The 23,750-nt window shown below is 40.1% G+C and overlaps 1 protein-coding gene across 5 annotated transcripts in view; it reads left to right on the top strand.

Moving 5' to 3' along the window:
• The window catches only part of RNF130 (ring finger protein 130), a 73,710-nt gene that overhangs the window by 35,522 nt on the left and 14,438 nt on the right, over window positions 1–23,750 (top strand). The window contains exons 5-7 of one of the 5 annotated variants that reach the window (XM_008584980.1): window positions 53–257; window positions 3,616–3,709; window positions 9,630–9,841. In XM_008584980.1, coding sequence (XP_008583202.1) covers window positions 53–257; window positions 3,616–3,709; window positions 9,630–9,645 — 315 coding nt within the window. In that variant the 3' untranslated portion in view covers window positions 9,646–9,841. Of the gene's footprint in view, window positions 1–52; window positions 258–3,615; window positions 3,710–9,629; window positions 9,842–23,750 lie in introns of those variants that run through there. The other 4 variants (XM_008584978.1, XM_008584982.1, XM_008584981.1 and 1 more) reach the window with 4 other exon arrangements.

Here is a 23,750-nt window from a genome sequence, read left to right as displayed (position 1 = left end):
TGAAAGGATTTGTTATTCTTACAGTTATTTTTAATCTGCAAATATTTTGCAGCCAAATTTGCCATGTACTGAAAACGTAGCATTTGATATGGAAAGACTCACCAGAACCCAGGCAGTTAACCGAAGATCAGCCCTAGGTGACCTCACCAGTGACAACTCCCTCGGCCTTGAGCCTCTTCGAACTTCGGGCATATCACCTCTTCCCCAGGATGGGGAACTCACTCCTAGAACGGGAGAGATCAACATTGCAGTAACAAGTAAGTGGGGGCCTTTTGCCCAGACACAGGGCAGCGTTGCTGCTCGCGGTGGGCATGCGGTGACTTCAGGAGGAGAGCTGAGGTGATCTTCTCGGCCAACGACTTAGTCTGTAACTGGAAGAGTAACATGCACTTTTGTTAAAACAGATATTTGGAATGACAAAACTCTCTTTATAATAAAGAGCTTTGTTTATAATTAATAGGAATAGCTGCATTTGATGAGTGGATGTTCAGAGGTCTGTCTTAGTAGCTGTTTTATAAACCTTGAAATCTTTGTCTTGCAAACAGATGTTTTCAGGGGAGACCGAATGGGACACGGCCCATCAGCCGCGTTGCCGGTGTGTGGAGCGGTGCGGGCACAGGTGCTCTCCATCTCCCGGGCTACAGGCAACTCAGGAAAAAGCTAATTTGAACATAAAAATTCTCAACTGTAGGAACCGTTGAGATGGCCTGATGTTGCTCACTTGATTTTACACTTTTTTTTTTTTCCCCCAGTGGCTGGCTGGTAAGGGAATCTGAACCCTTGACCTGATTTTACACTTTTTATGGAAGTTTGGTCTCTTGGTTCTTGATTCTTTGGTATATTTGTACATGAGGTGGAAGAAAAGCCAAAGGATAATCTGCCTTAAGAAAATGGTCTGAGCTAGTTATGAATGTCATGATTGTTGAACTGCTGACAAGCAGAAAAGAACTGTACCGAGTGTTCTGATGGCAATGCCTACGGTGAGTGTGAGTGGGCTGACAACGTGTGTATGGGCGTTGTAGACATTCACCGTGACAGACAGCTCTTTTCTTCACTTCCATTCTTTACATGTTGTTTTCATCTAACAACCTTTCACTCATTGTCCTTGTCGCCACTCGTGCTGCCTTTTCCAGTATATGCTGTCGCTTGCCTAGAGCTTAAAGGCCTGAAGCTGACGGGACTCCGCTTAGCTCTGGGAGTCAGTAAAACGGGTAAAGCTATTAAGAAACATTTTTCCCTTTCACGCGTTAAGACTCATGTGGTCTGTTCAGTTGAAGTGTACATGTTTTTAACCAACCAGAAATTATTATTAGAAAATGATTTCCCAGTTCTTAGTCTATCATTTGTTTAAACTCAAAGAACCTTCGTTCAGTTATGGAATAAGTAAAACTATTCTTTGATATAGCTTGGCTCATTTCTTGCCATTTCCCAATGATTTGTTTTAATAACATTTCATAGTTTTTCTACTTTGGCATTTAGGTTTTATGGTCTGGATTTTAAGAAATTGATCTAGTAGCAATAAAGGAGACAAAGGTTGTTTATTAATAAGTTCTTATAGGTCCTTCATTGATCAGACATTTATTGAGCACCTACTACTACTACGTTGAATACTGACCCCATTATATTTCACGTAGAAATGTCCTCTCAAAGTTTTATGTTTTGGTGATTAAAAAATATCACTTCATGTACCAAATCAGTCACCTTTAGCAGAATTTACACATGATGTTAATAAGTCATGTGGTCAGACTAGACCAAAGCTATCCGTACTTTTCCCTCCAAAGCTCTGTAGCACCATAGCAACTACAATGCATTCAACCAGCACCCACTGTGTGCAAGGCACTGTGCTAAATAAGCACTGGGGAGGCAGAGGTGACCGAGGCCCCAGATACAGTGGGATCGCTGCGAAAATATTGGGCCCGTTGAGTATTATTGTGATGGTGTTTACTTCTTTTTGGTTACTAGCTTTTATAACTGAAGTGACATGCAAAAAAAAAGACATGCAAATACAGGATGGTATAACATAGACATAATTGAAGTTCTAAAAGTTATTCTGCTTATCATGTATAAAAGTTTCTAAGAAGAAAAAAAAAGAATGCTGTGTTAAGCTCCTTGATGTTGATGACTGCTCATCTCTTGATTTTTTTTAAATGCCAGTATACATTTTTCCTAACTTAAAATACATACAGATTAAAATGGTGGATTTTATATGGATTCTTGAATATACGTTATGTCAATGAAAAGCTTCAGTCTATTGTTGAGGAAATTTATAGCCCAGGAGACAGTGGCTGCACTGTTATCTAAAAAGAAAGTTTACTAAGCATTTTAGTAATGTAAACCAAGGTGGGCAGAGAAGTGCTCATAGAATGAACTCAGCATCCTGGAATCCCAAAGAGCAGTTATCTTAACCTTTTGAAGGTCACCATGTTTAAAATTTAATAGAAGTATAATAATATTTTTCTAGAAAAATGCCTATGTACACAATTTTGCATGTAGTTTTAGGATTCATGGAACCCAGATTAAGAAACACCCATGTTATACACAGCTTTAGTATAGAAAACATTTGGCATCTCAAGTGTAAATATGTCTTCTCCCTGCCTTATTACAGATATACAAGGCATTTTACTGTGTAACACTTTGTTAAACCAGCCCTAATTAGTGCATACTCTAAGAAATATTTTATAGTTAAAACTTTCCAGGAAGTCAGATTCATTCTCAGTTTGTTTTTGAGGTTCTCAGGAAACACTGTTTTTAAAATGTTACCTTGACAATACAGGTTCTGAAAAGTTAAGAGAAAGTATTAACTGACTTCCTGGATGTGTAAAGAGAGAAAGACAGAGAGAGCGCACACACACAAGACAGACTAGATAAAAACCCTTAGAGTTCTGTGTACCAGAGATTTTCAACTTTGGTGGGCCAAGTATCTTGTCAATTACCTACCCTTCCTACTTCTGCTGGACAAAATTAGAACAACTAGTGCTGCTTCCCAGCAGTGAGGTTGCAAGTGGTAGTACCTGTTTTCTTGAGACACCAGTGAGATGTCCTTTTTATGTAATTATCAGAAGTGAGCCCATGCATAAGAGAAAAGAATGCAGGCATGAATGCCCTGGAAGCCTAGCTTGCAGACTGCTTGGAGTAGCCAAAAGAACTTTGAGAACCCCCACTCCATATTTCTGAGCCTTTCTCTAAGACTGAGTGATAATAACCATGCAGAAATGACAAAATGAAGAAGGAAAGGTTATTAAGTATGGTTAGTCTATTTTATTGTAATTTAATTTTACAATGAAAAAATTCTATGTCCATGTGCAATTGATACACGCGTACATATTTTTACTGTACACTTTTTGGTGGCCACAGTTCTCACGTACCTCAGGACCTAAACTGGAATAAATGGTTGGGCCATGCTTTCCTTTCTCCCTTGCAGCTTTCACCAGTCCTTCCACTAACCTTCTCCAGTTAGTAGCTCTCTGGCAAACCACCTCCTGCTTCACTTCTTTGGGCCAGTCTTGGCTTACACCTCCGTTGAAGTCTGCTTCGTTGCATTTGAGGGAAATATTGACATCGATTTGACTTAAACCTTCTCCCCAGAGTGATTTCCTCCCTTTCCTTTGTCAACAGAAGAATGGTTTATTATTGCCAGTTTTGGCCTCCTCAGTGCTCTCACACTCTGCTACATGATCATCAGAGCCACAGCTAGCTTGAATGCTAATGAGTAAGTAACAAATTGTTTTTTTGGATTGCATGTGCCAGATGATCTGAAGAAAATATGTAGAGTAATTTTTATGAAAGTGGTGAGAATTGGCTTTCCACCAGCTTCATAGTGATCCTGATGGGATCATATCTTGCAAAATAATTTATTTCACAAACACGTATTTTCAGTCAGTAACACAGATTGGGAGTTCACCTTGTTCAATAACAACAGCTCACTTGAGAAAAGGTTTAGAGGTTTTCACTAGCTACAAGCTAAGAATGAATCGACAGTGTAATACAAATGCCAAGGGAACCAGTATAGTGTGTAAAGAATGTCAGTGTCTTCATCACTGGCAGAAATAGCCTCACTTTCCTTGTGTTCATCAGACTTTGAGTCTTATATATTTAGCTTTTGGTGGGACAGTGGCACCCTGGCCTTTAGTCAAGGAACAGTGGCTTGTGTGTTTAGCCTGCAGGAAAGAAATGATCACGAAGACCTGCTGTTTTCAAATATTAGGAAGCCTGTCAGGGGGAAGAGAAAATAAGTATAAATTATGTCTCCATAGGGCAAAATGAGGACCAAAGAGTAGGTTACAGGAAGGCAAGTTTCACTTCAGTAAAAGGAAGAACATCTGTCAGGCTAGTTAACGGTGGGATGGTTTACCCTGGGAAGTGCCCAGGACTAGGAATGCAGGCAGGAGCTGGATCTTACTTGTTGGGGCTGCTGTAGATGAGATGTTTTTAGAGGATGGAAAATTGAGCTAGATGACTGTTAAGGTCCATTTTGATCCACTCATTTTTCCAAGAGTAGCTTTCCATGTGGGTAAGATATAAAAAAAGTTTTTTCATTTCTGTTTGTCTTGTTTTAAATTTTGAGCATTTACTGTAGGATATTATTTAGTCCTTTCTGTAACCAGTATTCATGAAAACTAATTAGAGATGAAAGCACCTCTGGGCACTGCCCAGATTTGAGCCTGAATTGGTACCCGTGGAATTCATGTTCTTTCTACATTCGGTTACGACCTGACACTTGAAGTGATCAACCGTAACCAACAAGCTCATGCAGTTGATATAATTGACTGCCCACTGTCCAGCTGTAGCGGGAACAGTGAGCAAGAAACCTCCACCTCCAGTGACATGGTTTTATTATCTGTAACCTGATCCATCGGCTAGATCACGGTGCCCTGTGGCATCTGTTACCCATGACCTAGTGGGAGGGTCTCATGGTCAGTTGGCGTTCTCCGACTTCACATGAGCAGTCTGCCTCATCCGGCAGGTCAACAGGCAGCCACTTTTGTGGACACCACTCTTCCCTCAACATAGTGCAGTGCTACTTGCTCAGACTTTAGAGTCAGACACACCTGTATTTGACTCCCAGCTCCTTCATTTTTTAGTTATGAGACCTGGGCAGTTGTATTTATCTGGAGCTCATTTTAGTCATCCATAAAACAGCCGTAAATGGTAGGACTTCATCATAGTGTTGTTGTGAGAATTAGCATATAAAGTGCTTAGCACAGTGCCTGGTACATAATAAGTGCTCAATAAATGTTAGCCAAACCAGTTCTGCTGAGATTCTGTCAAATCTCTGTGAACAAGATGGCCATCTGCCTTTCTTATTTGTGGCAAATGAATTTAACCTCTTCCATGAAATAGGATACAGAACAAGAGCTCTGTGAGGGCCTGTGATTCAAACTTCAATTAGGAGGGAAATATTTATTTCACCGGCAACTGTCTCTTTTGCTTAACTCCCATGCTGACCCATCAGAGTAGATAAGAACATAAGCCCACTTAAAAATTTCACAAGTGAGCGATAACCAATACAGGCAACTAGTGACACTCTCTGGGCACTTTTAGAGAACTAAGTAATTTAATGGTCACCTGACTGCCACTCCATCTGCCCAATGCTCAGTTCATGCATCAGATATTTTAGAGAATGCTCAATAGACATGTTAGCTACTAAAAATCAGAGTACCTGGACCATAATATTTCAGTTCCATGTGTAAATGCCTGCATGACTCAAAATCTAAGTCATGGATCTTACATCCATGTCTTAGTCCAACCCTTTTCCCATTAGCCTTTGTAGAGGGTTAATACTGCAATTATTCATTTGAATATTATTTCTGTGCCTTCAGTCAAAATCACTTTGAAGGACAGTATTCATGATCCCATTGAGAGAGAGAGAGAGTGTGTGTGCGTGTGTGTATGTGTTTATACACACATATGGATGCATGAAAGGATGGCCACCAAAATATTAATGGTGATTATTTGAAGCTAGAATTGGGGGTGATGTTTTTCCTCCCTAATTTGTGCCTTTCTGTGTTAATTTTTTTTTAAACAATAAGCATGAATTAATATTTTTAAAGGCCATTTTTACCATGGGGGACAATAGAAAAGATATAGTCACTCTTACCCCAATGTCTCTTTCTCAAAAATGTTGATGAAAAATTTATATGTGATTTTATTCCAGAAAAAAGTTTATTTTAGCAAAATCTACAAAAATTATTCTTTCTTAATGAGTTCCTTGAAATCTAACTTATTTCTCTTTTTACTTTTATCTACCAAGAAACTTAAAGTGTAAATGAGATCCCTTTTTTCATTTTAATCACTAGTTTCATTTTCTGGGTAACTTTATCCATTTGTCAATAGTCATATATAAACAGATTCCATCTTTTGGCATTTTAGTGATTGTCTGAAAATTGATAGTGAACTTCACCTCTACACATATACCTACTAGAATAGTTTACGTTTCTGCCAGCATTACTAGTCACTGATCTTGTATGTTACGATTTCAGCAAGCCCTTGACCCAGTGTAGTCACTTGTGAAACCCTGTGGGCAAGATGAAGCAGTACAGCCAGGTGTAAGGACAGGCATGTGGAACGAGCCTGGTCCAGGCCTCCTCTGCAAGGGGTGGCTTGATGACTGCCCAGGGCATAGCCAGCTTGGGGTGAGGGTGCTCCATCCTGCCCTTCTTGTGCACCTACCAACAACTCGACACAGGCATGTGGAACGAGCCTGGTCCAGGCCTCCTCTGCAAGGGGTGGCTTGATGACTGCCCCGGGCATAGCCAGCTTGGGGTGAGGGTGCTCCATCCTGCCCTTCTTGTGCACCTACCAACAACTCGATGCTATTGGCTTAAGTCAGAAGTCAATCAAATGTCGATGTGTTTGAAGTCACTGCCCTTCCGTTAAGATGAAATGCTATTTATTTAAGAACTCAACTGTGACTAATTGTGCCTTACATTTTTTTTAACACTGCACACAAATCTGGTGACTTTTGAGACTTTGCAAATATAAATATGGTGGTTAGTCAGACAAAGAAGCACATAAATGCAAGGTAAATATATTTATGTATTATTTTCTCATACCTCTATTTCTTAGTACCTAGGTAAGCAAGGTTATTGAACTTCAATTCCCAAAAGAGGTTTTTTATTCTACTTCATTATTCATATAAACCGTGTGAAATCCCAACATTTACCAGTTTATATTTGTGTCACTCTATTTTTCCCTTAATATGAGAAAATAAATATTTTTTTATTGTTTTTATTTGAGGAATGAATATGTGGATGACGTAGGAGAGATTTTAAGTTGAATGGGAGGTTTGACTAGGTATCCTCTAAAGCCCTTTTCCAGTTCCTAAATTCTGATTCATAGAAATCATGCCCTAAGATTTGGAGAGAAGGGTAGCCCAGACATTCGAGTCAAAACAATTTTGGCAGGAGGAAATTAATCTGAAACAGTTAATGTGATTAAATAATTGGATCAAGCGTACCTATAGCATAATGTGTGATCGAGAAGTCCTAGCTTCTTACAGCAGGTCAGTGGGCTTTGATTGTCCCCACCAAATTTCCTGGTAAGCTGTCCTCCTCTTAGGTGCGACAGTAGAAATTGATAGACCAGATAAAAGGAACTGATGATCCTGTTGTGCTCTCCACTGAGTATTTCTGAATTATTCTGCTCAGGACTCTTTTTAAGAGGAATATTGACAGATTATTTTAAATAATCATCTTAATTTCACAAACATCTTAATTTAAAAGGGTCTGAAAATTTAATCATTTGATGTCTTAGGGATGGGTAGTTTGGAAGAAAGAGGACTGGGGTAGTGTGAGTTGTGTTTCCATATGTTTGAAGAACTCCTAAAGGTGAGAATATCTGCTGTTTATTGAAGTACAACGGAATGAACTGAGGCTCAGAGGGATCAGCCCAGGAGAAAGGGTGCAGGAGTTCAAACCCAACACTTGTGGTTCTGACTCTCTCCTTTCACTGCTGTGTCTGACTCCTCCAGAGAGCCATCTGACGACTCCACATAACATGCTTGAAAAGGACAGATTCGGTTTTCTAAAAATATGATTGCAAAAAGAGTATTGAAGGCAACGGGGACCTTGGACTGGATTTATGTGCTATCTTTGGCAGTGGTCATTTCTTTGCTTTTCAGAAGTACTTTAATGTATGGCTGCATTAGTTAATAATTTCTTACAAGGGCAGCAAAATAAAGGAAATCTTAGAATTTTGATTTGCCCCTAAAAAGTCCTTATATCTAACATTCAGCTTTTCTGTGGATTTTTTTAGACAACGTGTTATCTTAAATACGAACTACAATAAATAATAAAGTATAGAGCTTTACGTAAAGTTGTTGTGAACATCCTTCATACCAGAGCTTTTTCAAAAAAGTTGAACTACTCCCACTCCTGCATTTAGATACCATTTCCCAAGTGCTCACTAGGCACCAGGGCTTGTGTCAGGGAACAGGCTCACAAAGATGGAGCTCGCGGGGGCCTGGTCGGGGCCTGGGGGCCTGGCCAATCCCTGCAGGAGCTCAGGGCCGTGCACTTGCAGTGCATTTGCTGAAGTGACTGAGGAGAGAGGGAGTGTGCAAGTGCACTTACATATCGCCCACAGGGGAACGGCTGCTTTTGCCCTAAGGGAGTTGAAAAAGGCTTCTTGGAGGGAGTGACTCGGGAACCAGGCCAGGCATAATAAGGGCACAAAGTGAGGAAAAAGCAGAGTAGTTTCAAGGAATTGTGTGGTTTGATGTTCCCCCTGTAGGTGGTGGCAACAGCAGTAGACTGCAGAATTTGGACTTTATTCTCGTAAACTGTTGGTAATGTTTAAGGATTTTTCCCAGCAGAAAGATAATTCCTGGTGGTTGAGAAGGTGCTTTGAAGTGGTAAGGAGTGGAGACAGGAAGATAGGTTAGGTAAAAATACGGTGCTGAAGGAAGGAGGCAGGGTGGTGGCAAGGAGGTGAAACCAAGAGATGCTGGAGCATTATACGATACCAAAGAGTCAGTGGTGTGAGGCATGGATGGAAATGAACCCCACGGCACACGGAGGCCCACAGTGCCAGGGGCTACAGAGAAGGCAGTATGAACCGAGGGAGAGTGTGGGAAACTTTTCAAGACTTCAGGCACTTCATAGTACCTGGTAGAGGGACAGAAACACATATACACACACGCCCCCACAAAATCTGCAGAATTCCTGTAAGAAAGCCAGACATTCCTGGAAGTCGGTGCTCTTCAACTCTTATTTCAGAATAAGTAATTATATTCTTGTTTGAGGAGTGAAAGAGAAACATATTTTAAAGACAACAGCTGCAGATTCAACACACTCAGCATTTAGAACATGTATTTAAACCAGGAAAAGTGGTAAATTGTATGATCATTGTCCCTGGGTATTTAAACATGATGCTGTTAGCCTATACTTTTTCTTGCATTTCTTTTGGGAGCATTGAAGCACCCCTAAACTGACTGAGCCACTTGACTATAGATCTAAAACTGCTGATTTCAGGAAAATGCTAATGGCTTACTGGTTTACCAGAAGGGGTTGGGAAATAGTTAGGGACAGCCCCAGGCCACCCATCAGTTAGGATCACTTGTCTGTTATTTTAAAACATTGACAACTACCCTTTAACTAATTCATAACCTCTTTTTTCCTTTTATTCCCCAGGGTAGAATGGTTTTGAAGAAGGAAAAAACTGCTTTCTGACTGATTGCCTTGAAGGAAAAAAGAACCTATTTTTGTGCATCATTTACCAATCATGCCACACAAGCATTTATTTTTAGTACATTTTATTTTTTCATAAAATTGCTAATGCCAAAGCTTTGTATTAAGAGAAATAAATAATAAGATAAAAAGACTACGCTGTTGAGTATTATTCACTGATTTGTGTTTCAAACGCTGATTTGGAGATCCCATACTCAAATTTCATTTGTGCGTGTTTCAGAGACAAGAATGTGTTCATGACTCCCTACAAGAGGAACAGTGACACAGTTGCTGTTGCTATTTTGACATTGGCTTCTACTGTGCACAAATAAAATGCAGGAGTGGAGACAGCTGCATAGTAATGCCCCGTCAGGTACTCAGTTGAGTTACTTCGTTTTATTTTCTCCAAGGTGGCCATTCCCTCTCTGGTAATTTCTTGTTCCTCTGTTTGTGGTTGGTATGCCTCAACCAGAACTTCAGCTCCATGGCAGCAGGGACTTTTAACTATGTGGCTCCTCATCGTATCCCCCAGACCTAGTAGGTGCTTTGCCCATAGTAAGTGCTCAATAAATATTTGTGGGATGAAGGAATGAGTGTAAGAAAGATTTTTCAAAATATATGCTAATTAGTAATTATATCTTGCAAAGATATGTTTTACCTGGTTTGTACAGTATTCTTTTAATAACAGCAAATTTGAAAAAATTGAAAAAGCAAATTTGAGAGCAAATTTACATGTGTAAATGATATATTTTCACTTTATTGATGAGGAAAATGTTGAAATAGTTTGTTATATTGACTTGTATGGTTGAAGGATTATCAGAATTGGGAAATGTCTCCAGCAGCAATTTTTCAACCTACCTCAGCATACGTGAGAGATGAGAACATATGCCTGCTGATGACAGAGGCTTATTACATCAGTCATACTCAAATCAGGGCAGTGAAGGGTTTCTTCTATATTTTTTTTAATTGAAATATAATTCATACTGTGAGATTTACCCTACTGAAGTATACATTTCAATAGTTTTTAGTACATTCACAAGGTTGTGCAATTATCACTGTAACCAGGTGGGATATGGGGAGTGGGCTGGGGAGCTGCTGGCTGAACACCTGGGGGCATGTTGCAACTTATGGCCACCCAGATGGTGCTCTTTTCTCTCGTTATTGGCAGCAGGGAGAGAGCCAAATCCTAACAACGTCTGCTGGCAGTCAGTTGAAAGAGGAAGGAGAAGAGAGTAAAATAGAATAAAGCATTTTGTCAGAATTTTGGCTCCTCTGGTGCCTGACCCAGAATTCCCTTATCTTCTGGCTGGCTGGTCAGTCTTGTTACCGGGCAGGATATCCAGGTTCTTGATCCATGAAAGGAGAATCTTTCATGGAACTGGCAAAAGGAAAGGAAGAGGGAGACAGAGAAACAGACCATGATAGGGCTTTATTACCAAGCGAAAGTACACGCCAGAGTGCACAGGCATCTCTGCCAGAGAGAGACGCACACGCCCCTAACCTTTCTGTCTGTCCACCTGGAAACTCCTAAATGGCTAGCCTCTGCCACTCCTGTCCCACCTAGGGTGCAGGCTCTGGCTGATCCAGTCTGGACATTTATGAGCATCCTCCCTGGGGCATGTCCCTATTCTGTTCCTGCCTCATCACCACTATCTAATTCCAGAACATTTTATCACCCCAAAAAGAAACCTCATACCCATTAACAGTAACTACTCACCCCTGCCAGCCCTGGAAACCATGTATCTACTCTGTATCTCTATGGACTTGCCTATTATGGGTTATCATATAAATAGAATCATATAGTGTGTGGCCTTTTGTGTCTGGCTTCTTTCATTTGGCATAATGTGTTCAAAGTTCATCTGTGTTGTAGCATGTGTCAGTGCTTTATCCCCTTTTATATCTTAGTAATATTCCATGGTATGAATGTACCACATTTTGTTCATCCATTCATCCGCTGATGAACATTTGGGTTGTTTCCACCTTTTGGTTATTGTGAATGATGATGTGTTTGTGTACAAATTTTTGTGTGAACTTATCTTTTTATTTCTCTCAGGTATATTTATTTCTCTGGAGGTATATATTTATATCTCCAGGAGTGGAATTGATGGATCATATATGATAAAGGCTGTGTTTAACTTTTTAAGAAACTGAAAAAGTGTTCTCCAAAGCAACTTCACAATCTCACGTTCCCACCAACAACATATGCTGTTTCTCCACATCCTCCATAACACCGTGACTGTCTGCCTTTTTTATTATAGCCGTTCTAGTAGTAGTGAGGTGGTTATCTCATTGTGCTTTTAATATGCATTACCCTAATGACTAATGATGTTGAGCATCTTTTCATGTGCTTATTGGACATTTGTATATCTTCTATGGAGAAGTATCCATTTCAGTGCTTTGCCATTTTTAAATTGGGCTGTTCGTCTTTTTTGTTGAGTTGTAAGCATTCTTTATGTATTCCAGATACGAGGCCCTTGTCAGATAAATGATTTGCAAATATATTCTCCCATCCTACAAACTGTCTATTCAGTTTCTTGATAGTGTCTTTCAAAGCACAAGTTTAAAATTTTTTTTTTCCTTTTTGTCTTTTTTTGTGACCGGCAACGGATCGCAACCCTCAGTGTTGCGCCCGTGCCAGACCAGGACCGGCAACGGGATCACAACCCTCGGTGTTGCGCCCGCACCTCGCTCAGCCAGTGAGCGGCCGGTCTGTATGTGGGATCCGAACCCTCGGCGGGAGCGCCGCCGCGCTCCCAAGCGGCGCGCTGTAGCAGTGCGCCACCGGGCCGGCCCACAAGTTTAAAATTTTGATGAAGTCAAATTTGTCTGTTTTTTTCCTTTGGTTGCTTGTGCTTTAGGTGTCATATCTAGGAAATCCTAATTTAACATCACAAAGACTCCTAAGAGCTTTATAGTTTTAGCTCTTACATTTAGATTCTTGATCTGTTTTGAGTTGATATTTGTGTATGGTGTGAGGTAGGGATCCAATTTCATTCTTTTGTATGTGGACATTCTGTTTTCCTAGTACCATTTGTTAAAGAGACTCTTCTTTTCTTCATTAGATGGTATATTAGTCCATTTTTGTTGCTTATAACAAAAGACCTGCAACTGGGTGATTTATAAAGAAAACAAACTTTATCACTTACAGTTTCTGAGGCTGGGAAGTTCAAAGGCCATGTGGTGGTGGCGACAGTGACCCAGGGGCCTAACATTGCAAGATAGTGGAAGCAGAGAGAGAGAGAGAGAGAGAGAAGCAGACTCTCCTCTTTTAAAACCCTCAGAACCACACCCCTGGCCACCATCTTTAATCCATTCACTAGTGCATGGTCCTACAATCCAATCACCTCTTCAAGGCCCCACCTTTCAATTACCATAATAGGATTTACCACCCTCTTAACAGTCACAGTGGAGGCCAAGTTTCTAATACATAAAACTTGGGGGACACAATTCAAGCTTCAATTAGCTTTGGGGGGACATAATTCAATCCACTACAGATGGTCTTGGCACCCTTGCTGAAAATCAATTGAGTACAATATTTGAGTTTATTTTGGGACTCTCAATCTTATTCCTTTGGTCTATTTGTCTTAGCATCAGTGCCACATGGTACTGATTTCTGTTGCTTTGTAGTAAGTTTTGAAATTGGGAAGTGTGAGTTCTTCAACTTGGTTCTTTTTCAAGTTTGTTTTGGTTATTCAGGGTTCCTTGCATTTCTATATGAATTTTAGGATTAACTTCTCAATCTCTACAAAAAGTCCACCTATTTTGATAGGTTTTGCATTGAATATGTAGATTATTTTAGGTAGCATTACCATCTTAATAATATTAAATCTTCCAATCTATGAACTTGGGATGTCTTTCCATTTATTTATTTAATTTCTGTAGAAATATGATAGATTTTTGTACATTGATATTTTATTCTGCAACCTTGCTGAAATAGTTTATTAGTTCTAATCTTTTTTTAGTGTGTTCCTTAGGATTTTCTATATACAAAATCATGTCATTTGCAAATAAAGGTAGTTTTTCTTCTTTCTTTTCAATCTGTATGCCATTTTCTTTCTTTTTCTTGCTTAATTTTCCCTGGATGGAACTTCAGTTAGTAGATCGTTGAATAGAAGTGGTGCAAACAGACATGCATGTCCTGTTAGGATCTTGGGGGAAAAGCTTTGTTTATTACAATTGATTTTCATAGTTTAGATACCCTTTATCACGTTAAGAAAGTTTATCTCTGGGCTGGCCCGGTGGCGCACTCATTAGAGTTCGGTGCTTGGGAGCGCAGCTGCGCTCCCGCTGAGGGTTCAGATCCCATATAGAGACCAGTCCGCTCACTGGTTGAGCGCGGTGCGGGCGCGACACCGAGGGTTGCAATCCCGTTACCGGTCACGAAAAAAGACAAAAAGGAAAAAAAAAAGAAAGAAAGTTTATCTCTAGTTTCCCCTGTGATTTTTTTTCTTTGACCCATTGTTTATTTAGGAGAATGTTATTTAAATCCCATGTATTTGTAAATTTCCCAATTTCCTTCTGTTATAGATTGCCAATTTTACTGTAAATTCACTTATTGGTTGGGAAGCATACTTTGTACGATTTCAATCACTTTAAATCTATTGAGGCTTACTTTATAAGGTAACATACGTTTTATCCTGGAGAATGTTCCATGCACGCTTGACAAGAACATATATTCTGCTATTGTTGGGTGAGTGTTCTATAGTTGTCTATTAGATCTAGTTGGTTAGTAGTGTGGTTCAAATCTCTTCTTGTTGATCTTCTGTCTAGCTCTTTTGTTACTGAAAGTGGGTATTGACATCTTTAACTATTATTGTTGGACTGTGTATCTCTCCCTTTCATTCTGCCAGTTTTTGCTTCATGTATTTTGGGGCTCTGTTGTTAGGTGCATACAGGGTTGAAGAACTTTAAAAAGCTACACAGGTTATATTCATTAGGTCTCTATCCATTGAGATGACCAGTTCAGTGGCCCTCCTGATACTACCAGCCAACACAAAATGCAAGAGAATTCAGCTGAGTGTGTTTGACCTTATTATCCAGAATGGGCTCTGTTGTATTGACATCTTCCTCAATACACAGTTTTTCTCTTCTAGCAGTATTTTCATAAATCAACAGTAGAGTTCCTCCCCATCTAGTTTTATTAGTGGAAATCAAAGCAGTTTTACCCTTTCCTTCCCTTCCCATTTATGGTGAGTCATATAATTTTTCCCTCTTTAACAGTCATCAGGAGGGGCTGGACTACATCAGGAGATGTAGGACTTTTAATAGCAGTGTTACACTTTCTACTAATTTGATGTAATTTCACCCTTTTCACATTATTTCAACTTGTAGCATCAAGTAAGACTTTAAAAAAAAAAAAGAGTAATAGGGGCTGTTCAAGGCCAGATACAGAATTTTTACAAGAGCTAAGAAATGAAATTAGTGAATTAATAAGATGATTTGTCAACAGCCATTGAAATTTGAACCTGCTGTTCTGTGGCTTTGAGATTTAATTGACATCATTAAGTTTTCATGATTTAATTAATCATGGTCTCAGTAACCATAAAAGTGTGTATGCTGTGTATGTACATGCATGCATGTTATTTCTTAATAGGCATGACACTATCAATTCAGATTTATGAATGCAAGCAATATGTGAAGTTGGATAATTTCCTGTTTACTATTTTAAAAATTAGTAACCGAAGTTAATCTGGAACGGATGTGATATTTCAGAGTTTTAAACACTTCTTGGACAAATTTTTCTAATGTGTGAGGCATAGATTTTTTTTAACAACAAAAATGTTTTTCAAGAATATTTTATTTCGGGCCGGCCCGGTGGCGCACTCGGTAGAGTGTGGCGCTTGGGAGTGCGGCGGCGCTCCCGCCGAGGGTTCGGATCCCATATAGAGACCGGTCCGCTCACCGGTTGAGCGTGGTGCGGGCACAACACCGAGGGTTGCGATCCCGTTGCCGGTCGCGGTACGGGCGCAACACCGAGGGTTGCAATCCCGTTACCGGTCACGAAAAAAGACAAAAAGGAAAAAAAAAAAGAATATTTTATTTCAAGGAACCTTGGTGTTTACATAGACCAAAAGTTGGTAAGAATATAGTTGGTAGAGCCTCTACAGCAAAGCAGTTCACCTGATCCTAACCCATGATCTAAGGCAGCTATAGCTACTAAAGCCTGATGGAATTAAATCTAACTTCTCTTTGGCCAACTGGGTTGTAACATTAGACTTTTTAAATAGTTTAGAAAAGGTCCTGAAGGTTCCTTGACTTTTTATCTTCCAAAGTATTTGGTTATGCTAAGTTCCTTATCAAGACGGTTTAGAAATAGGACTTAATAGCAATAAACCGGTACAGGCGCAACACTGAGGGTTGCGATCTGTTGCCGGACACGAAAAAAGACAAAAAAAAAAAAAAAAATAGCAATAAATAGAACAAAGAATAAAGAATCCAAGTGAAATGGAAACTGCCTTCTAGATCTCTGCTATGAAGCTGGGCAGTAAGAAACTGTTCAATGTTGGTTGCTAACAGTCCCAGATCACTTGGGATGTGCCAGGCACCCTGCTGAGTTGTTTACATACATTAGAATTTTAATCTTTGCAACATCCCAGTGAATAGAAGGAATGGTTTTTTTTCCCATTTTACAACTGAAGAAACTGATGTTTAGAGAGGTTAAAGTAACTTGCCCAAGATCACTTACCTATTAAGTGGCAGTCAGAACTGAGACTCAGGCAGCCCAGAGTTGGTACTCCTACTTGCTACCCCCTGGCCCTGAGACAATTGGACCAGCATTTGCTAAGTTACACACGGTCATTGCCCTTAAGCAATTCAGAGTCTCAGGGAGAAAACAGGAGAAATGAATGGAAGGAAATATTTGAGGGCTAAGCTACACACACACCATTTATACACAACCCCCCCCATATATATATGTATGGGTATGTATGTATATGTGTGTGTGTGTGTGTCTAGATATATGGTGTATGTGTATGCATAATATATATACACATATATACATATATGCCATTTTTATAAAGTTAATGAGTAATCACAGTAATAATAGTTAAAACAGTGCTTTCTCTGTGCTAGGCACTCTTCTAAGCATTTTACATACATTAACTTAATCCTTGCAACATAATAATAATCCTATTATTAACCCTATTTACAGAGGAGGAAACGAGCTTGGAGAAATTCAGTAACTTCCCATGGTTACACTGCTAAAAAGTAGCTGAGGCTGGATTCCAGTGCAGTCAGTCTGGCTCCAGGCTCTGTGTTCTTACCCCCATTTTATTTCTGCTCTTAGAGAAGCTCATTAAGTGGCAAGGACAGGTTGAGGGTGCATCCTGCCCTGTGGACCCATGTGTGCAAAGCATGATGATGGGAAAGGCTGAGAAATGTGGTAGCCTTGGATTTAGGACATGAGCAGCATTGGTGGGAGAGGTGTCCTAGGGCCGGATGGTGATGTGTTACAGTGTGTGGGCTTTCCTGTGGTCAGAAGTGAGGAGGCTTGTGCATTTTGGAAAGAGTCAGTTGGATGCAGACTGACTCCAGAACTAAAATAATGGGGTCACTAAAGAAAGCAGGTAGAGGTGCTGGTTTAGGGCATTATAACCTAGGAACTGCCCTAACTAACAAGTCAGCAGGCAAGAAATAGGGTGAAGGCTGATATGGAGAAAATTCTAGAAACCCATAGGTAAGGAGACCTCTGAAGAATTCACTATGCACAGGAGAGTGAATTCAGTCAGTACAGTGGCATTGCATTTCTGTGCACTTAATGCCTATTCAGCAATACATGCTTGGAGAGAGAGGCTTCGAGATCCTGTTGGGAGAGTACTTTCTTTACAGTGGAGTTAAAAAAGCAGACAGGAATAACAGGAGCCGGGGTGGCAGCTGAGCCCAAGGTCGGCCTGAGGCTAAAAGATAAAGACAAACCCAAGTAATGAAAAGATGCCCAGGATGGCTGTGCTATACTGGTAACAGCCACCTTGCCAGCCTCTAGTGAGGCTTCCAGAAACTGGGAAGAAAGATAGTAAATCTGTAAAAACTGTCCAGTTCCTTTACTCTTGTTTTCTTTACCTTAAAGTTTTTCATAAAAGTTCCTTTTGAGTAAAATGTCAGTTGGTCTTGCCTAACCAAAGGCAAAGGGCAAAGGGGTTTTATCACCATGGGTCAGGAAATTGAGGCCCAACTGCTCTCTCCCTCAAGGCCACCCCACAGGCTTATGGTGCAGGGGCAGAAGTGGGGTGCTTGGCCAGAGGCAGCCCTGACCTGACCCCTCCCTCCAGGGTGCTTCTTTCTTCATGACCATACACCCCCCACACGACTAAGACAGGAACGGCCTAGACATGCGGACGATGAAGAGTCATTCTGAATTCAAAGACACAGATGATTTCTTTCTCTTTGGACTCAGAAAATTGAGTTTCCACCAGCAGCGTTTGGTCACATACTAATCATGACTGTAGTATAGGGGAGTTGCATCATTACGGGTTTGGGGTTAGTTTATAAAGGCAAAAAACAAAGTGTGGTCCAAATGACATTTGAAAAATTCCTCAGATGACAGTGAAATGCTGATGAGAAGTCTAGGGGAGCTGAAACATACAGAGGAACATCAGAGTCACGCATTCCTCTTGTCACCACAGAGCAGATGCTTCTGTGTGGAGTGACGGGTAGAATCACCCCCACGGAATATTCTCTAGCCATCTCTTTCCCCCTCTTTCTCTCTCACCATTTATTGTTGAGTGGGTTTGATTGCAGTGCAGCTCAGCCTCCCACGTTCTAAACAGGGCTTCAGGCTGGCACCCTCCTTCACCTGTAAGCGTGCGTGAGCAGCCCAGGACAGATGAGAGCATTTGCATTGGCAGCAGCAGCAGCAGCAGCATGTAGCATTTAGGTTCCTGTCAAGGCTGGGCACTAGCTAAGCTTTGGGTGAAGCAAACTGAATCTGCATTGTCCCTCCAGAGTACTTCACCTACGCAAACAGCTAAATTCCTTAAGCACACAAACCAACATCTCCTAGGAGCTTTATGTTGATTTGGTCTACACATTAGAATGTTCAGGCCCGCCACCCCAATGTGAGTCCTGGCCTGGCTCCTCCCTGCCTGGGTTAGTCGCTTCACCCGTCCCAGCCTCGGTTTTCTCACCAATGGAATGCAAGTTACTGTACCAACAAGACAGGGCTATGCAAACAAGAAAGATGATGTCTGTGAAAGTGCCTGGCATGTAGTGCCACTCAGTAACGTTTTGTTTTTTCCTTCCTTGTATGAAAAAATGAACTGATCCTTCACAGTCCTTCCTGGCATTATGATGGGAAAGCTTTGCTCAAGTGTTTTTCAGCCCAGGGAGGGCCCCACACCTCTTGAGGTTTTGCAGCTGGTCTCTGTTCAGTATTGGGGTCCATTGGGACCCACTGCCTCTCCCGTGTCCATCCAGCACATGCTGTGCTGGGATTGAGCACCCTCATCATCACGGAAGAACAAGATCTGGGTGATAACTTATTCGGCCCTCGGAAAGAACTCCTGGAAAGGCTCAGTCTTACCTTCAGTGACCATTCTTGTTTTTTATGAGGGAAGCTTTATGGGAAAAGTCTAATCAGTTATTACTTTCAATGGATGCAGCAACCATTAAGCCTAAGGCATAGTGATAAAACAAAGCTTTGCCATATGAGCAAATATATAAACCTGATCTGGAAACAGGGTCTGCAGTTAGGCTAGCAATGATACTGAGAGTGTAGGAGGAAAGGGTACTTGGAAGGGGGTAGGAGTCCCCTTTCGCAGAGCCAGGCACCATTACTCCTGTAGCCTCACTCACAGTGAATTCTTGATGATTCAGTACAGAGAATCCTTGAGCATTATTTAATTTCTATAAGTAAGAAGTCACAAGGTATAGATTTGTAGAGTACATTGTTACCATGATTATAGGAACGCAATGAGGCTTCCATAGTGAAAGTAATTCTTAAACTTTGTCAGATCCTTTAGTTATTTAGTTGGCCTATTGGAAATAGCACTGAGCACTGAAGACTTCTCTGTCTTTACTTGTATAATATTTTTTAAATATCCTAAAAAGAAAGAAGTGGTAGCAACATTAGACCTTTGTAAAAGCCTTGAGAAGTTCTTGAATTTTAGTGAAATTTTGATTGCTTTAAAAGAAGTATACCTAGTCATTTACTCTTGCCATTTCTTATGCAGCACAAGCTCTTAAATCAGTCAGTAGTATTGCAGCTAGGGAACTTAAATTACTTTTAAATATTTTTCACGGTTTAGTCATAGCTATAATCCAGGTTACTTACGTGTTCAGAGTATAAAACTGAAAGATAACTTGGCTTTGGGTTCAGATTTACCTGGATTCTAGTTCTATATGATTTTGAGTAAGTTATTTCATCTCTTGGGTCCTCATTTTTCCCATCTATGAAATAAGAATAACATATCTATCTTTCAGGGTTGTTGTAAAATTGTGTGTAAATATTAACCTTTTCCCTTCCATTCCTCTCACCTTATACTTAGAAATCATTTAAAATTATTTTTCTGAATAAGTAAAACATGCACAGGGTAAAAAAAAAAAAAATCAAAATAGTAAAAACGTTGAAAGGTGGAAAGTACTTCTTGCTCCTGCTCTGGCCCCAGCCTCCCAGGCCTTTCCCAGCCATCTCTGTTACCTGTGTCTTGTTATGTGCACTTCCAGAGAGATTTTTGCACATACACAACCATATTCTTTCACACACACCTTTGTAAGATAATTATTAGCATAATAGTCACAATGTCTTTCCCCAGCAAAATCTCTCCTACACATAGTCTTTTTTTTCTTTTTTTTTTTTTTTTCTTTTTCATGACCGGTAAGGGGATTGCAACCCTTGGTGTGGTGTCGCCCACACCGCGTTCAGCCAGTGAGCACACTGGCCATTCCCATATAGGATCCGAACCCGCGGCGGGAGCATCGCTACACTCCCAGCGCCGCACTCTCCCGAGTGCACCACGGGGCCGGCCCTACACATAGTCTTAAAAACAAGTTATCTATGGTCATTGACCTATTAATTTTCCATTGGCCCAAAGGAAAACAAACAAACAGAAAAAGAAATTTCTGAGGCTCTTCTGCCAAACAAAAAATTCCTACCTTATCCACAGAAGGGAGTTACAGATGACAGTGGAAATATGGTTACCCATAGCAACAAATTAGCATAGGGTGTTTTAAGAAAAAATATAACATCCCTGAAGAAAACATCACACCTTTGAAGTCTGGAAGTCTCAGAGAGGGACTTCACAAAAACTGTCACGAGACACTCTGATGATAACATTTGTAAACAGTTAAGACTTATGCTTTTGAGAATGTTTTCAGTCTTCATTTTAACCTTACAAGTTTCTCCTAAATGGCTTTACTGTACAGAATTCTGTTCCCTTTTTGCATCTTCATCAACAATTCCCTTAACTGTCTAAAATTATTTTCTTACTAAAACTTGCAATTTCAAAGCACAGATATGTTTTTATTTGCTATTTGCTAGAACTGAATCCAAAAGCAATAACTTAAAATTTGAGAATAAGAATATAAAATACAATAGATTTTCTAAAACAGAATATGTGGACCATATAATTTCTGTCCCAGTATGTGGAGATTTTTTTCATATTAGCGCACGTAGATCCGTCTGCCTCATTCTCTTTAGTATTGACAGATGCATTCTATATTGAGTCAGTCCTCGACTGATGGGCATTTCAGTTATTTAAAATCTTTATAATCTTTATTAAAGCCCTATACTCCCAAAACTGATGATAAACAGAAATAGCAAGTGGTAGTGAGTTTCTAGCTTCTTGATTTTTTCTTAGTGTCAAAGCCCTCTTTATTTCATGCTGCGATAGCTCTAAGTTAAAACTCTTTGGACACAAATTAGTGATCTCTAATTTGTATGTATACTATCCATCCTAATCAACTCAATTTTATGGATTATTTACTGGCATGATATGAAGAGACTGAAATAAACTATAAGTTGTGTCCATTGGCAGTTTATGGTATAATTGCAGAAGAAAGACATAAGACAGTCAGCAAATAGGATAACACACATAATGAAGTACTTATATTACTGTACAATTTTCTACTCTATTTTATTTTTCTTAGTTCCATTCATTAGTTTCAGGATTCTAAAGTCTAGAAGGGACTTTAAGCCACATTAAGCCATGATGTGACATTACCACTGCTTCTGGTAATGTCAGACTAGCTTGTCCAGCCATCCTTCCAAGAACAGCTAGCAACATGGAAAAAGTATTTTTTAAAAACATTCTATTTTTAGACATTGAAGAGCTATCAATGCAATAAGATTTGAGGAACCAAGATCCAAGAGAAAAGGGAAGCACAGAAATAGGAACCCAGGGGCCGGACTGTGGCTCACACGGGAGAGTGTGGTGCTGATAACACCAAGGCCACGGGTTCGGATCCCATATAGGGATGGCCGGTTCGCTCACTGGCTGAGCGTGGTGCTGACAACACCAAGCCAAGGGTTAAGATCCCCTTACTGGTCATCTTTTAAAATAAAAAAAGAAAAAAAGAAATAGGAACCCAGTGTTCAACACTGCTTTTCTCTTTGGGGTGTTTGCCAATTCATAAGCAGTAGCTGAGAAGTGACCAGAAAGTGGTGGCTGAAAGACTGAGAGATGAGGAAAGCAGTCTTACTGGACATCTGAGACAAAACTTGGAATTCAGGGACCACCAAGAAGAAGGACCCCTGATAAATACCCCAGCTTTGCATTGGTATCCCCAAAGATCTATACCCTGGAACTAAAGGTTGAACCAGAATTTACCTAGTGCTCTCAAGACCAAAAACCCAGATTCGAACCTACTAAATCTCAAATTATATTAAAGTGATATGCTCATACTCTGAAAGTGATATGTCACTTCAAGAGGCAGAAGGAAATCCTCTGTAGGAAGATACCACCCGCAGCAGCCTCAGATTATCTCTACATTTTTAACATACACTATGCAGCAATCCATCAAAACAAACAAACAAAAAAAAAAAAAACAGGCATACCAGAAGATAAGACCAAATGACCAAAAAGGAGAAAAAACAAAGAATAGAAGTGTATCAGCAAGAAATCCAAATATTGGAAATATCAGACATAGACTTTAAAATAACTAGTATGTTGAAGAAACTGATGACAAGATGGGTAATTTCAGCATATAACTGGAAATAACAAAGAATCAAATGAAAATGTGAATATTGAAAAGTATATTGAAAGTAAGATCCTAATGGAGTTCATCAATTTAAACATTGCTGAAGAGAGGGTTTGCGAGCTGGTATACAAGTCATGAGAAAATATCTGACCTGAAGCACAAAAAGAAAAAGAATAAAAATATTAAAAAGGGCATAAATGTCTTTAGATCATGATGGAAAAAAAATCTAATATACATGTAATTCAAGTCATAGAAGGAAAGGAAACGAGCAAATGAGATGAAATAAATATTTGAAGAGATAATGGCTGAGAATTTTCCAAAGCTGATAAAAGACATCAAACCACAGATTCAAGGAGTACTACAGACACTAAGCAGAGTAAATAAAGAGAACACCACACCAAGACATCATAGTAAAACTCAAAAAAGCAAAGAAAAACTTAAAAGCACTTAGAGAAAAAAAGATACATTCTTTTTTATCTCAATTATTTTTTAGATGAAATTCACATAACAAATTAACTAGTTAAAAGTGAACAATTCAGGGGGCCGGCCCGGTAGCAGTGCGCCGCTTGGGAAGCGCGGTGGCGCTCCCGCCAAGGGTTCGGATCCCACATACAGACCGGTTCCCGCTCACTGGCTGAGCGAGGCGCGGGAGCGACGCCGAGGGTTGCTGCGATCCCGTTGCCGGTCCCGGTCCGGTACGGGGGCAACACTAAGGGTTGCAATCCGTTGCCGGACACAGAAAAAGACAAAAAAAAAAAAAAAAAGTGAACAATTCAGTGCCATTTAATTTATTCACAATGATGTGTAACCATCTCTGTCCAGTTCCAAAATGCTTTTATCACCCCAAAAGGCAACACCCTGACCATTAGCACTTGTTCTCTGTTCCATCTCCCTCCCCCAGCCACTGGCAACTAGCAATTTGTGTTCTGTCTCCATGGATATACCTACTTACTC

This window comes from Galeopterus variegatus, unplaced genomic scaffold, assembly GCF_000696425.1.
Source record: "Galeopterus variegatus unplaced genomic scaffold, G_variegatus-3.0.2 Scaffold3414, whole genome shotgun sequence".
In the NCBI taxonomy this organism is placed as follows: domain Eukaryota; kingdom Metazoa; phylum Chordata; class Mammalia; order Dermoptera; family Cynocephalidae; genus Galeopterus; species Galeopterus variegatus.
The sequence above is the reverse complement of the archived record's forward strand: the minus strand, read 5'-3'. Positions and strand labels throughout refer to the sequence as shown.